Raw genomic sequence first — 16,034 nt, 5'->3', positions numbered from 1 at the left:
AATCTCAAATACTGAACCAAACTGTAGGACTAAGCACACATTCCAGCTTCTCCCTCCTAATTCAGATCTATAAACTCACTTAAAATACTTTTAACCACTCATGTCCCTGCATCCATTTATTTCTTTATCTTGTCCAAAATGTGTAAATAACTGCAAACATTTGAGGAAAACTAACATCATGAAAGACAGAAGCTACACTAACTGAACAGAAGAACCAACATTTAAGGAAACAAAACTAATTAAACAAAAAAGACTATAGAATGTGAGATTAATATCTTCAGGAGACCTTCATTTCTAGCATAGCCAAGAAAGCTCCAGTTGTACCAACTCTCCTTCAGATAACAGTATAATGCCAGAATAAAACACAAGAAAAACAACTTTCTGGAGAAGGTACTAGAAAATGACCAAAATCAGACATACACTGGAGGTGACTCAACAGTTGGAAGAAGGGAAAGCAATGGTAGCCTATGGGTAAGCTTGATCTGTGCTATGTAGGAGTGGCTAAAACTCTGATAGAAGACTTGAAACTGTCTGGCTAAGAACCAGGCTCAAAGTTCAGTGCAGGGCTTCCCTGGTGGCGCAGTGGTTGAGAGTCCGCCTGCCGATGCAGGGGATGCGGGTTCGTGCCCCGGTCTGGGAAAATCCCACATGCCGCAGAGCGGCTGGGCCCGTGAGCCATGGCCGCTGAGCCTACGCGTCCGGAGCCTGTGCTCTGCAACGGGAGAGGCCACAGCAGTGAGAGGCCCGCGTACTGCAAAAAAAAAAAAAAAAAAAAAAAGTTCAGTGCAGCCACAGTCACAGGAAAATGAGGAGTGAAGTCCCAAAAGGGGAGAGAATCAGAGAGGGTGATCTCTAAGAACTGTTAATAAATTCTGCACAAGTCTCCATTTGAGCCTTACACCTGTATACGTGGGAGAGACATAAAGCAGTTCAGCCAAGAATAAAAACTAAATTGAGAATTGAGCTGCCACTCAAGAGACAGAATTTTAATATTAAGGCCAGCCAGAATAACTGCCTGCTTAAAACAACAACAGCAACCCACACTACTCCTGAATATAACAGATATATAACTCCCAAACATAATAGCCACAATTTACAGATACAATCCAAAATTACTTGACAAAAAAAAACAAAAAAAACCCAGGAAAATGCGACCCATTCTCCAGAGAAAAGATAATCAATAGAGATTGATTCCAAACTGATCCAGATGTTGGAATTAACCAAGAAGGATTTTAAAGCAATTATTATAATTTTGCTCAATGATATAAAGGAAAATATGTTTACAATGAATGAAAAGATATGAAATCTCAGTGGAGGAAGAGAAATTATAAAACAAAAAAAACCAAATAGAAATTCTAGAAGTGAAAAATGCAGAATTTTTAGGAAAAAAATTCACTGGATGGGTATAACGATGTCCAACAGGTACATGAAAAGATGTTCAACATCCCACTAATCACCAGAGAAATGCAAGTCAAAACCACAATGAGATATCACCTCACATTCGTCAGAATGGCTGTCATTAAAAAGCTCACAAATAACAAATGTTGGCAAGGATATGGAGTAAAGGGAACCCTAGTACACTGTCAGTGGGAATGTAAATTTGTGTAGCCACTGTGGAAAACACTACAAAGTTTCGTCAAAAAAACTAAAAATAGAACTACCATATGATCCAGGAATTCCACCCCTGGGTATATATCCAAAGAAAATGAAAACACTAATTTGAAAAGATACATGTACGCCAGTGTTCATAGCAACATTATTTTTAATAGTTAAGACATGGAAGAAACCCAAGTGTCCATCAACAGATGAATGAATAAAGATAATGTGGTATATGTATAATGGAATAGTACTCAGCCATAAAAAAATAATTAAATTTTGCCATTTGCAACAACATGAATGGACCTGGAGGGTATTATGCTTAGTGAAATAAGTCAGAGAAAGACAAATACTGTATGTTATCATTATATGTGGAATCTAAAAAATAAACACATGAAAGACTATCACAAAACAGAAACTGACTCACAGATATAGAGAACAAACTAGTGGTTACCAGTGGGGAGAGGGCACAAGGGAGGGGCAAGAAGCGGGGGAGAGGGTATTAAGAGGTACAAACTACTATGTGTAAAATAAATAAGCCTCAAGGATGTATTGGACAACACGGGGAATATAGCCAGTATTTTATAATCACTTTAAATGGAGTATAATCTATAAATATATTGAATCATTATGTTGTATACCTGAAACTAATATAATACTGTAAATCAGCTATACTTCAGTAAACACAGACTTAGTTGGATAGAAATGGGCAAATGTTCAATAATTGCTTTATCATTGTAATTTATACTCTGAGTACTTCAAAAAGTATTACAACTTCCTGGCCAATAGGAAGTTGAAATTTATTTTAGCCCTCCAAAGTTCAGGGCTCTATACCCACTGCCTGGCACAGGGCCTTCTACATAGGTATTCAGTATATATTTGTTAAATAAATGGAGACCGTTTGCATTAAAACAAGCAGAAATTGAACTAGAGTTCCTGACAAAGTGGTTGAAGAGGACAGATTATAGTGTTTATTCATTTGAGGTCCTTGGAACATCTGCATTAGGGTTACTTGAAATGCTTGCTGAAATGCAGATTACTGGACCATGCTCCAGATATACTGAATCAAAAATCCCTGGGTGTATGTCTCAGGAATCTGCATTTTAATGGATACCTCTGGTGACTTTTAAGCATGGTCAAGTTAAAAGAAATAATGCACAGAGGGCAGGGAAAAGAAGACCAGGTAAAGCCCAGAGGAAGTATGTCTTTAAGGGGCAGTGCTTTTCAGCATTTTAACGTCATTCACAATTAGAGAATATTTGCAAAGCACCTTGGAGTACAAAGGAGGAGAGACTGATAGAAGCTGGAAGTAACCAGCGCCAGGGACTTTGGCAGGTTCAGGCCCCACCTGGCTGCCGCCAGGATGAGGTATCAACATTTTGACACATCAGTAATCTTATCTGTGACACTAAGGAAGCTCCATCAAGGGCGAGAAGGAAAGGAGAATTTAAAGGAGAAATTTATCAAACAAGGCTGAGAACAGTGCGTTGCCCCCAAAGTTCCAGATGCTGCAGAGAATTCAAGGACTAGGGATGACCTTTGGGTTTCAGTAATTGGAAGGTTAAGGGAATCATTGGTGTTTTAATGCAGAGGTGAAGGGAAGGAAAAGAAATTTGTAAAGAAATAAAGGGAATGAGCTACAAGGAAGTAAAGGACACAAGTATAGATGACTATTGGAAGATTTAAGTGCTAAAGGAAAGGAGACAGTAGCTGGAAAAGTATCAGGAAAGTGTTTGGGGGAGGGGGAGGGAAAGTATAGCAGAAGCCTTTCTTTGGTACTTTAAGAACAGAAGGTAGGTTGCATTGGCATGGATTTCATAAATTACTTTTTTAAAAATTGTAATTATTTAGTAGTCTAATAAAGGACCTCAAAAGTCCCCTTGAATTATAACAAGAAATAATAGTTACAAATCAGGCCATTAGTCAGAGAGAATGCTGCCATTGGGGTAGATACTTCAAGAGCTGATGCTTTCAGAGCTGATGTCTTTTGGCTTGTCCTAATTCAGGTTCAAGTTCTTTAATCTATTGTCTTCATCATCAGTCATAGAAATCCCCTTCAGCACACTAGTGCCAGGTTAATCACAAGCTGTATTTTATAGCTTTTCAATCTTCGAAGACTATTTTATGGAGACTGACAGGAACAATTGGAAATTGCTTTAAATAAAGTGATTTTAGGAATGTATTTGTGGTAGACAGAATAATGCCCCCCTAAAGATGCCCATGTCCCAATCCCCCAAAACTGTGAATATGTCATTTTGCATTGCAGGGGGAAATTAAGGTTATAGTTGGAATTAACTCTGTTAATCAGCTAACCTTAAAATAGGAGAATAACCTGGATTATCCAGGCAGGCTCGATTTGATCACAAGAGTCTTTTAAATATGGAAGCATCAGAGAGAGATTTGAAGATGCTATGCTGCAGGTTTTGAAAATGGGGAAAGGAGACATAAACCAGGGAACATGAGCAGTCTCTAGAAGCTAGAAAAAGGCAACTGATTTTCCCCTGCAGCCTCCAGAAGGAATACAGCCCTGCCAACACAATGGTTCTAGCCAATTCTGCCCCAATCTTGGACTTGCCTTTTCATTTTCTTAACATCAGCTTACTGAGCCACACAGCCAGGATCCTTTGTTAGGTCTTCAGTTTTCATCCGACTATGACCTTTGCATGGAAATTTTATTTCTGACTTAGTTTTCTATCTCTGCCTTTCATCTTTAACTAACTCCAACTCCTATGACATTTTACATATCTCCATAAGCATCTTTTATTTTTAGAAGATGAGGAATAAGTAGAATTTAAAACATGAAGGGAAGAATTGTAATAGAAAGAAGTGGACAATCTGAGGGGAGTATCATATAAAAGAGTAAATTGTGTTGATTATTCTACAATACCTTCTAAATTTCCTGTCTTAAAGTTAAAAGGCTTCCATTTTTATTTTACATCTTCTAACATGGGAGATTTATTTGTAGGTTTTTTTTTTTTTACAAAATGTTCTAATATTACTGAACTTAATTTCAGTTAGGTATATTATAAACTTGATTATCTAGTCTCTGATAAACCAGTGAACTCACTAATTTATATGTGTGGTACCCAGCTTCTAAGATGGCCCCAATGATCACCACTCCCTGGTATTCATGCCCTCATGTAAACCATTCCTCCCCTTAAGTATGGCTGGACTTACAGACTTGCTTCTAATAGAATATAAGTGATGGGATATCAATTCCAAAATTAGGTTTTTAAAAAGACTGTGGCTTCTGCTTGTGTGCTCTCTTAGCATGATGGCTCACTCTGCAGGAAGCAGCTGCCACACTATGAGGCAGCCCTGTGGGGAGGCCCACATGAGTGAGCTTAGGGGCAGATTTTTGAGACCAGCCAACAACCACGTGAAGGAACTTGGAAGTATATTCTCCGTCAGTCAAGCCTTAAGATGACGACAGCCTTGACTCACAACTTGATTGCAGCCTAAGAGGGCCCGAGTTGGAACCACTAAGCTGCTCCTAGATTCCTAATCAACAGAAATTATGACATAATCAATGTTTGTTTTAAGCTGCAATAGATAACTAATACATATTACATCCCAAAGAGCAGTGTCTAACACATTTAAAACTGCCCTTATTCTGTCAATTTTGGTAGTTTCATCTAATGACTGGGAAGGAAATTAATACAAATCTATAAAAATAAGTAGGTCTGTTTCTGCATCATGAGAAAATGTTTTATAGATTTTCACCAAGTTTTGAGACTATGTTTGGGATGGTATGAATATATATATATAAGCTTCTATAGCATAACACAAACCTCAGTTGAGGGTGGTGTTTCTTAGATAGGTTTCTTAGATAGGTGGTCTTATTCTAGAGCAGTTGAAACTGAGGTACAAGAAGCCACGGAACTTGTATTCTACTTATTCCTCATCTTCTAAAAACAAAAGACGCTTATGGAGATATGTAAAATGTCATAGGAGTTGGAGTTAGTTAAAGATGAAAGGCAGAGATAGAAAACTAAGTCAGAAATAAAATTCCATGCAAAGGTCATAGTCTGGTGAAAACTGAAGACCTAACAAAGGATCCTGGCTGTGTGGCTCAGTAAGCTGATGTTAAGAAAATGAAAAGGCAAGTCCAAGATTGGGGCAAAAAGTAGTTACAAGACATATATAATAAAAGCCTGGTGTCTAGAATATATAAAGAACTCTTACAACTCCATAACATTAAGACAGAAAAAACCTGTTTTTTAAAAAATAATGTTGTATCTTTTATGGTATTCATAACATAGCTATGGTTCTCAATGCTCATATTTAATAAATAAGAGTTAAAAAATAAACAAGCCAGCATTCTTTATTAGCTCTCACTAGAATTTATGTAGACTGCCCAAAGTGGCCTCTACCTAGTAGCAATATTTTTCAGTCCTTTTTTGCCATTTCCTTTAGTGCTGGCTTAAGCTGCCTGAGATGTGTTACTTTGTGTTTATCAATTTCATACAATGAGATAAATAAAGGTATATTTTTACTATTATACATAAGTGAATTATGGTAGATAACAAACAGAACAAGTTTTGTATTCATGAATAGTGGGTCTTTATGAGATAATTCTATTCTCCTAAACTCTTCTTTTGTCTCTTTAACAAGCGTATTAGCCCAAGATCATTCTTTGTAGTATTAAGCTGCCTACTTATTATTTAAATTCCAGCACTTACTCTTACATGATTATATGTATTTTCAACAGTGATTCTTTTATGGCACACCAAGAAAGTATGCGACAGATGATGAGAAATTTTTCTGAACCTTTTGGAAGAGACCTGTTCAGCATCTCTGATGGCAGAGGAAGAGCTCGTAACCATACGGGACACGAGGATGGAGAAAATTCCTTGACTGTAAGTTCTTCATTTTAAAGTTAGTAAAGAAAAGTATTACAGAAGAATATATCTCTGACAACAGGATATGACTAATACTTATGTTATAGAAATAACTTATGTAAAAGGAGGTCCCAGCTTGGCACAAAGCAAAAGAATATCCAGAAGGGCTGAAATACCAGCATTGAATAACAGTGCCTTACAGGATTCAAAACACTCCTCCTGCTTGAGCAGGGGAGTTCCTTGAACTAAACACTCCTTATAATAGTAGATGATGCTTGGGGTGACACACTAGAATATGTGCTTCACTTTTTGATTCCTGGTGATTGTTCCAGTGATAAAACCTAAAATCAATAGCAGATCTTTCTAGAGCAGAGTTGTGCAGCCTTGACACCACTACTTTCACATTGGGCTAGATAATTCTTGTTCTGGGGAGCTGTCCTATGCTTTGTAGGATGTTTAGCAGAATCCCTTGCCTCTACCACTAGATGCCGGTCATATACCCTCCCCAGTTGTGACAAACAAAAATGAGCATAATTATTGCCAAATGTCCCCCTGGGATCAAAATCACTCCTGGCTAAGAAACTACTGTTCTGGAGGAATTCTTAACTGTTCTTCTAAAGGAGCATACCTCTGGAGGCATCAGGCTCCCCAGCTTCAAACTATACTACAAAGCTACAGTAATCAAGACAGTATGGTACTGGCACAAAAACAGAAATATAGATCAATGGTACAGGATAGAAAGCCCAGAGGTAAACCCACGCACATATGGTCACCTAATTTATGACAAAGAAGGCAAGAACATACAATGGAGAAAAGACAGCCTCTTCAATAAGTGGTGCTGGGAAAACTGGACAGCTACATGTAAAAGAATGAAATTAGAACACTCCCTAACACCATACACAAAAATAAACTACAAATGGATTAAAGACCTAAATGTAAGACCAGACACTATAAAACTCTTAGAGGAAAACATAGGAAAACACAAACCATCTATGTGGTTTGACATAAACCACAACAAGATCTTTTCTGACCCATCTCCTAGAGTAATGAAAATAAAAACAAAAATAAACAAATGGTACCTAACTAAACTTAAAACTTTTGCACAACAAAGGAAACCATAAACAAGACGAAAAGACAACCCTCAGAATGGGAGAACATATTTGCAAATGAAACAACAGACAAAGGATTAATCTCCAAAATATACAAACAGCTCATGGAACTCCATATCAAAAAACAAACAATCCAATTAAAAAATGGGCGGCAGACGTAAATAGACATTTCACCAAAGAAGACATACAGATGGCCAACAGGCACATGAAAAGTTGCTCAACGTCACTAATCATTAGAGAAATGCAAATCAAAACTGCAATGAGTTATCACCTCACACTGATCAGAATAGCCATTAGCAAAAAATCTAGAAACAATAAATGCTGGAAAGGGTGTGGTGAAAGGGGAACCCTCCTGCACTGTTGGTGGGAATGTAAATTGATACAACCACTCTGGAGAACAGTATGGAGGTTCCTTAAAAACTAAAAATAGAACTACCATATGACCCAGCAATCCCAGTACTGGGCATAAAGCCTGAGAAAACCATAATTCAAAAAGAGACATGTACCACAATGTTCATTGCAGTACTATTTACAATAGCCAGGACATGGAAGCAACCTAAACGTCCATCTATAGATGAATGGATAAAGAAGATGTGGCACATATATACAATGGAATATTACTCAGTCAGAAAAAGAAACGAAATTGAGTTATTTGTAGTGAGGTGGATGGACCTAGAGTCTGTCATACAGAGTGAAGTAAGTCAGAAAGAGAAAAACAAATACCGTATGCTAACACATATATATGGAATCTAAAAAAAAAAAAGAATAGTACTGATGAACCTAGTGGCAGGGCAGGAATAAAGACGTAGACATAGAGAATGGACTTGAGGACACGAAGTGGGAGGGGGAAGCTGGAGCGAAGTGAGAGTAGCATCGACATTTGTACACTACCAAATGTAAAATAGATAGCTAGTGGGAAGCAGCAGCATAGCACAGGGAGATCAGCTCGGTGCTTTGAGATGACCTAGAGGGGTGGGATAGGGAGGGTGGGAGGGAGGCTCAAGAGGGAGGGGTATGGGGCTATATGTGTGCATGTGGCTGATTCGCTTTGTTGTGCAGCAGAAACTAACACAGTATTGTGAAACAATTATACTCCAATAAAGATCTATTAAAATAAATAAATAAAATAAAGGAGCATACCTCATGCTTCAAGGGTATGCCCTACTGAGCCAGCAGTGGTAGGCAGCAAATCCAAGGACTGTTAGTGGAGTGAATCAACCTATATCACCTGGGTCCAAGTCTGATGGAAAGGAGGGCTGATTACTCCAGAGGCAGCTTCTATCATCCATGTGGAACTGCTGGAAGGAACACTGTCATCTTATACTCGGGTTTTATTTATTTGCCTGGTAGGATATCCAGAAGGAAGAAGGAAAAATTGGAAGACTAGTCTATGCTAGAGCTGTCCCACAGCCAAGGACACACCACTCAGTATTTAAATATTAACCAAATTATGTTATGAACAAGTTGAATTTTATGTGTGTGTGTATTTATATGTTCTTGCATGTATATATGTATGGATATATACACATGTATGTATGCATGTATTTATAGTGTTACAACTCCCTAACCATTTGTATGTTGGCTGTTTAGGATTTTGTGTATGCTTCAAATTCTTCTTTAACAAATCACTTTCATTATATGGTCCTTAAATTATCTTTGCCTGGTCTATCACTGCATGAGACCCCCCAGCAAAAATAAAAAAAAAAATTTCAGCTGTTTTGGGAATGTTGATTTGCTTCCTTTGTGTTGTGCTTATAGTTAATAACATACTTCCTAATATCCTATAGCGTACAGATGTCAACCCTTTTCAGGCAATGGACCGAATGATGTTAAATATGCGAAACAGTATGCAGGAATTACAAAGAAACTTTGTAAGTACTAAAAGATTGATGAGACTGTTATTTCCAGTTATTGGTACCCTATATTATAGTGGCTTTCAACCTTTTTCTAACCATGGTCCACAGTGATTGAAAAATATATCTTACATCATGGCAGTACTTGTGTACTGTATATATTTTACACCTGAAATAAAAGTTTCATGAGAAAATAATCATACTGTTTACAGCATGTGCTGATATTTTCTATTTTACTTCATATTTTAAAAATCCTGGTCACAACCTACCAAAGTGATTTCAGAACCTGCAAGTTTGAAAAACAGCATTAATTAAACTTTCAAAATAAAAACATTCAACTTCAAAAACATTTATTCTGCTGAAGATCACTATTGTAAATGAATGTTTTATATGAATTTAGACTTTTTTATGTATAACTTGTCTACTTAAAAAATTTGTAGCATCTAACAAATTAAGTTTTAGCGTTAAAAAATAACTCTGAAAATAGAAATTTCAGGAATGATATTTAGGCACTGGATTAGATTCATACAGACCAAACACTTTTAAACTAGTACTAATACTCTTACTTTTCTACTCATGATATTAATCAAAATAACTTGATTCAGTATGAAGACCACCCATATTATTTTAGTCATCCAGTTTGAAATCTAAGGATCATTTCAGAATGTCCAAATCTAGGACATTATTAATGATTTTAGAAATGTAGCAGTTGGTACCCACAGAAGGTATAAAACTTCTTGGCATATGGCTAATTGGCTCAACATTGGCAAAATTGCACACAAAATTCAACCACTGGCTATAAAAGTATTACATGCTTCAGGGCATGGCATCTATAAATTTAAGCCACAAGTCTTTGACCTCAAAGATTTGAGGATTTCTAAATGAATCACTTGTTATTTATTATTCCTTACAAGGAGAGTGTGAATTGGTGCCTAAAATGGAAGGAGGTTAGGGCCTTCATGGGGGTACCATTTGGACATCATACTGATCATATGTACTATCTTTAGTAGAACTTCTAGCTAGTGTTGTTACTTTATTTGAATCCTCTGACATTATTTCTTCGTATTTGACTGAACTCACTGGATTTACAATTTATATTTACCCCTAGGGTCACCTTTCAACGGATCCAAATGGACATTCGTTTAGTTCTTCCTCAGTTATGACTTATTCCAAAGTAGGGGATGAACCACCAAAGGTTTTCCAGGCCTCAACTCAAACCCGCAGGGCTCCAGGAGGAGTAAGTATTTTCTTGGAACTTTATAAAGTTGTGGAATCATAGATCACCTTTATCAAATTTTAACTATTAAAATTTGACCTGGTACTGGTCAGTGGAAGGGATGAGGGGAGAAAACACAGGTCAGTGTGAAAAGCAATAAAACTAACTGTATTTATTTATTTATTTTAAGGCATTCTTTGTCTCTCCCACCTACCTCCACCCTGCCCCAGGTGCCTTTTTTCATGTTAATATCCATGGATGTTTAATATAGCTTTACATGTTGACAAAGTAAATAGACACTATAAGAAGTCTTTGTTTCATGAAATAAATGTCTACTTTTAGTTTCTATTTGAAGTAAATGATTTTTTAACTCATAAAATATTTCAAGTATACAGAAAGGACATAGAGAATAATATAAGTACCCCATACTCCTTCAATCCAGTTTAGTCAAATCATTAACACTTTTCTCTATTTACTTTAAGTTGTCTCTTGTTTTGCTTTCTTTTTAATCAAAGATGTTACAGATTCAGCTAAAGCTTCCAATATACTCTTCCCTCCTCCTCCTTTTCCCTTTCTCCATCCCCCAAAGAGAACCATTTTCTTATACAGGCATACCTCATTTTATTGGGCTTCACTTTATTGCACTTCACAGATAAATTGTGTTTTTAACAAACTAAAGGTTTGTGGCAACCCTGTGTTGTCACATGATAGTTAGCAATTTTTAGCAATACAGTGTTACTAAATTAAGGTATGTACATTGCTTTTTTAGACATAATGCTACTGCACACTTAATAACTACAGTATAGTATAAACATAACTTTTATGTGTACTGAGAAACCAAAAAAATCATGTGACTCACTTTATTGCAATATTCCCTTCATTGCGGTGGTCCAGAACAGATCCCACAATATCTCTAAGGTATGCCTGTACCTGAAATTTATCATTTTCATGCATGCTTTTATAATTTTATTACTTATGTATGCTTCATATACAATACAGTGAATTATTTTACAGGTTTCTAAACTTTGTATAAATGGTTTCATACTGCACGTGTCCTCTGCAGCTTGACTTTGCTCAGTAATTGCTTCTGAGATTTATTCAAGTTGATATGTGTAGCTCTGGTTTCTTATTTTAACTTCTATATAAATGTCTAAAATATGAATATACCACAGTTTTTAAATCTATTTTTCTATTGATAGATATTTATAATTATAAAATTATAATTTTTCACCTATTCATCTTTATACCTGTCTCCTCTTGCAAAATGGCTAGGAATGCTATTGTTGGATTGGAGGAGACGTGTGTCTTCATCCTTACCTAGAAATCACCAAGTTATTATCACACGGTGATTGAGACAATTAGCTCCCACAGACTTTGGTATGAGTTCCCATTTCTCCACTTCCTTGTTAGTACTTATAGTAAAGAAAATTTGGGTTTGCCTGTCTAACGGGTGACTTAAATGAAAATAGAATATATAAGTCATTTCATGAGTGCTGAATAATTAATTGCCCTTTCTTGTAGGAATGCTAGTATGTACTCCCATCTATTAATTGTCAAGGACAGTGTTGAAGGCACTAAGTTTAATATAATTAAGTTATTCTTTGTTTTAATAATTATATTGGTTCTATTTGTCCTAGACATTTTAATTGTAAGCAGTTCCGGAAATATCAGAGAACTATTACCATAATTTTACTACAAGTTTGTAGTGGAACTGAGTACCCATTATTTTTAGAGCAGTAGATTTATATTCTTACCTCTATAGGTAAACAGGTTCTGAGGAGTTTATAGTGTATATTTATTTAAATAATAACTAATTTTTATTTTCATCATTTTCACAGGTAAAGGAAACTAGGAGGGCACTGAGAGATTCTGAGAGTGGACTAGAAAAAATGGCTGTTGGTCATCACCTCCGTGACCGAGCTCATGTCGTTAAAAAGTCAAAGAACAAGAAGACTGGAGATGAAGAGGTCAATCAAGAGTTCATCAATATGAATGAAAGTAAGTTATCAGAGAAAATAGCATTCTTCCTCTCAAAGTTAAAATAGCAGCTGTACCAGTAGAACTTGGTAAATATTTTTTATAGAAACATTTTATATGATGATGTTTCAGACAGCTTATGAATTGTAAGTGTAGAGAATACGTTATCAAAATAGTAATAAAATTGTGGTTTCAGTGTTTCATTGTAGATCTGTTTTTTATAGTGATTTTTGTTAATGTTGAGTATCATTTATTTTTTTGTTTTATACTTGGAAAATGGAATCTTTTGAATTGTTTTTTAGTGAGACTATCAGTAGGAAATCGAGTTTTTATTTATTTCTGATATCAAAGAAGTACATTTGAAAAGTATAAAAAAGTATAAAGAAAATTAAAATTACTCATAACTCCAACCCCAAATAACTACTATTAATGTTTTAGTGTATTTCTTCCTAATAGTTTTATGTACTGATATATATAAACATACAATCACACATACTGTTTTTCAAAATTTGTATTTTACTATCTATATAGTTTATATTGTGCTTATTTTAATTCCCCACTATAATTGTGAACAGTCACCTATGATGTTACTTTTTAGAAACATCCTAGATGGTTACCTAAAAGTTTTATCATGAATTGGCCATAATTTATTTCAACTATTCTGTATTGTTGGGCACTTAGGCTTCTATATAGATAAGATTTAAATTTATGGTGTTGTTAGATAATAAATCACATATATATCAAGTAAATCTTTCCATTCCTTAGATTTTATGTTTATTCTTCAACTCATTTAAGACTTCCTAACTTTTTTCATTATAGTTTTTAAGCTGTATTCATTTCCTGTTTTTAGAAAGTATTTTGAATAAAAATGTTTTATCATAGTAAAGTGTTTAAATTATATGATTTTAGAAAAAGAAATTCTCTTAAGGTTGGAGCTGGGTAAAATTATTCTTATGCAATGAGATGGAAGCCACAACATCTTAACCTCTCTTTAATTTTAACCTTTGTAATTTGGTCATATTTAAATATATACAGAGTACTTCACAATAATGAACATACTGAAGAAAATTTTAGTAAAGTAACACATTATTATAAAGGCAATCTGAAAGAACAAGTATTATCATTTACTTATTGTTATTATGGAATTTAGATTACCTACTTCATAACAACATGAATTGTCAGATGAGTAACCTGTCTCAGGAAATTGAAAAAGAAGCTTGTGAGGTCAAACTGAGGACAGGAAGTGCTAGGCACAGGAGGAGTGTCCTCCTAGTAAGAGGAAGAGCTGCATCACCATGAGATGACCCAGGAAGAAAGCCTGTTAGTGTCGCTGGGTCATGGGGTCCATTGGATAAGTAATGTGATATCCAGGCAGGTGTGTGAAAAACCAGATCATCCATAACCAAATTATCAACAAGAATAGAGAAAAGGAGATATTACTCTTAACCAAGAGAAAAGGAAATATTACTCTGAGCCAAGGACCTTTTTATTTGAAGCAGTTTCCTGCTTCTACTTTAAGGTTAGGCTGATGGAAACACCAGGCTAGAGTGAAATGTGTGGGGAGCAAGGCAATTACTGACAGCTGATACCTTAATACTTACCCCTTTATTTTGATATTGGATGTAGGTGATGCTCATGCTTTTGACGATGAGTGGCAAAATGAGGTTCTGAAGTACCAACCAAGGGGACAATGGCACAATCTAGAAAACTCTAGGATGCAAAGCATTGGTCATGAGAATTCAGGATCCCGAGAACTTAAAAGAAGGTAAAAGTTATTTCTAAACTAAGCTGTGTTTTTTAAAGACAAATTAGAAGAGAAGTTATGTAATTTTACCTCTGTTATCAGGAAGTATTGATTAACATCCAAGTTGTTTGTATTCAATAATATCTTTTGTGAAAGATGTAATAACTTTATATTATTTCTGAGTATTCCAACACAAATTTAAATTTGTATCTGAAAACCAATAGTATTTTAGGATTCTATGACTAGTACCTCACTAGCAAATTATGCTTTAGACAATGGGGCTAAAATCCTCCTAATGTAAAGCAATATACTATAATGCAGTTATTCTTGTGAAACAGATTTTCATCTGGATAGAGTAGGAGTCATACATTTCGTACCAGGTAAAGATACTGGTGTTTAGGGATATGGTAAGGGGAGAGGAACTGTAGCTAAAAGGCTGAACAAAACTTCCCTAACAAGTCAAAATTGAGCATTTAATGGTAAAAAGATTTTTAGACCCTTGTATAATATGTAACAGTATCTGTATTAGATATCAAATATTTTGGAAGAGTTTTGCAAAAACTTTAGCCTCCTTTGGAATTACCGTTTGGAATAGCTGCGAAATATGAACGTGCTAATACCACACTTTTATAGAGATTATAGAGATTTTGACACATTTAGTATATATTCTAGAGTTACAATTTTATTTGATACTCTGGGGGAAAAATTGAAAACACTACCTAATTCCTATTGAAAATTAGACAAGGGAGAGAGAGAGAGAGAGAGAGAGAGGGCTCAGTAGGCCTTAAAACAGAAATCTGTTCTAGGCTCTAAGAGAGTGGGGAATTGCTGCAGAAGGTGGAAGCCTTCTCAGAACCAGCGGTCGACAAGTGGGTACCAAGTAAATTAGAAGACTTGTGCAGAATTTCATGTACTAGCATCTTTTATTTTAAAATACTTGTTTAGGAATTTAGAGCCCCAATGTTTTCTTTAGAAAACTTGCTCTCATATTAATTTTAGATAATATTTGTCTCACTTTGAAAAGTTTATTGATAAAAACCTAACAGTGCTAAGTTTGACTATGAAATCTAGGTCCTGGTTAGAGAAAAGCATGCTCTTTATAGATGATCTATAAATTTATGGCCTATCAGTGGCATTTTCTGTAAACCAGCACTGTCCAATAGAACTTTCTGAAATTATTTTTTGCAATGACGAAAACGTTATGCATCTGTACTGTCCAATATGGTAGCCAGTAGCCCCATGTGGTTATTGAATCACACTTGAAATGTAAACAATGCAGCTGAGGAACTGAATTTTTAAATTTTATTTTATTTTTAATTAATTTAAATGTAAACGATGTGGCTAGTGGCTACCATGTTGGACAGCATGGTTCAACGGTAAACAGTTAAATCTATCTCAGGAAAGCAGCCGTTGCTTTCTTAAATGTTAAGTGAAATATTCTGCCATATGTTTTTCAAAGCTATTAAGGAACCTTTAAGATAAAACTCACCTTAAATTACAGTGGTATCATGTTTGTATTGATTTTTTTAATGACCATTTAAAAAATGGTATTAATGTTCACATGTATATTTCTCAGGGAGAAACTGCATCAAAGTCCAGCCATTGAACATGGAAGAAGATCAAATGCTTTTGTGGACAAACTCAACATCAAAGGATCACCTGTGAAAATCAACAAAAAATAAATAGCATTGCATTTGA

At 35.4% G+C, this 16,034-nt stretch overlaps 1 protein-coding gene across 3 annotated transcripts in view; it reads left to right on the top strand.

Moving 5' to 3' along the window:
- The window catches only part of MLF1 (myeloid leukemia factor 1), a 28,068-nt gene extending 12,034 nt beyond the window's left edge, over window positions 1-16,034 (top strand). Inside the window, exons 2-8 of one of the 3 annotated variants that reach the window (XM_082624893.1) lie at window positions 6,308-6,455; window positions 8,897-8,974; window positions 9,334-9,417; window positions 10,508-10,636; window positions 12,454-12,613; window positions 14,219-14,357; window positions 15,913-16,034. In XM_082624893.1, the coding sequence (XP_082481019.1) occupies window positions 6,308-6,455; window positions 8,897-8,974; window positions 9,334-9,417; window positions 10,508-10,636; window positions 12,454-12,613; window positions 14,219-14,357; window positions 15,913-16,018 (844 nt within the window). In that variant the 3' untranslated portion in view covers window positions 16,019-16,034. The remainder of the gene's footprint in view (window positions 1-6,307; window positions 6,456-8,896; window positions 8,975-9,333; window positions 9,418-10,507; window positions 10,637-12,453; window positions 12,614-14,218; window positions 14,358-15,912) is intronic. The other 2 variants (XM_082624895.1, XM_082624894.1) reach the window with 2 other exon arrangements.

Source organism: Mesoplodon mirus (genome assembly GCF_964341445.2).
Source record: "Mesoplodon mirus genome assembly, chromosome: 6".
NCBI lineage: Eukaryota > Metazoa > Chordata > Mammalia > Artiodactyla > Ziphiidae > Mesoplodon > Mesoplodon mirus.
Note: the sequence above shows the minus strand (reverse complement) of the source record. Positions and strands in the feature narration are given on the sequence as shown.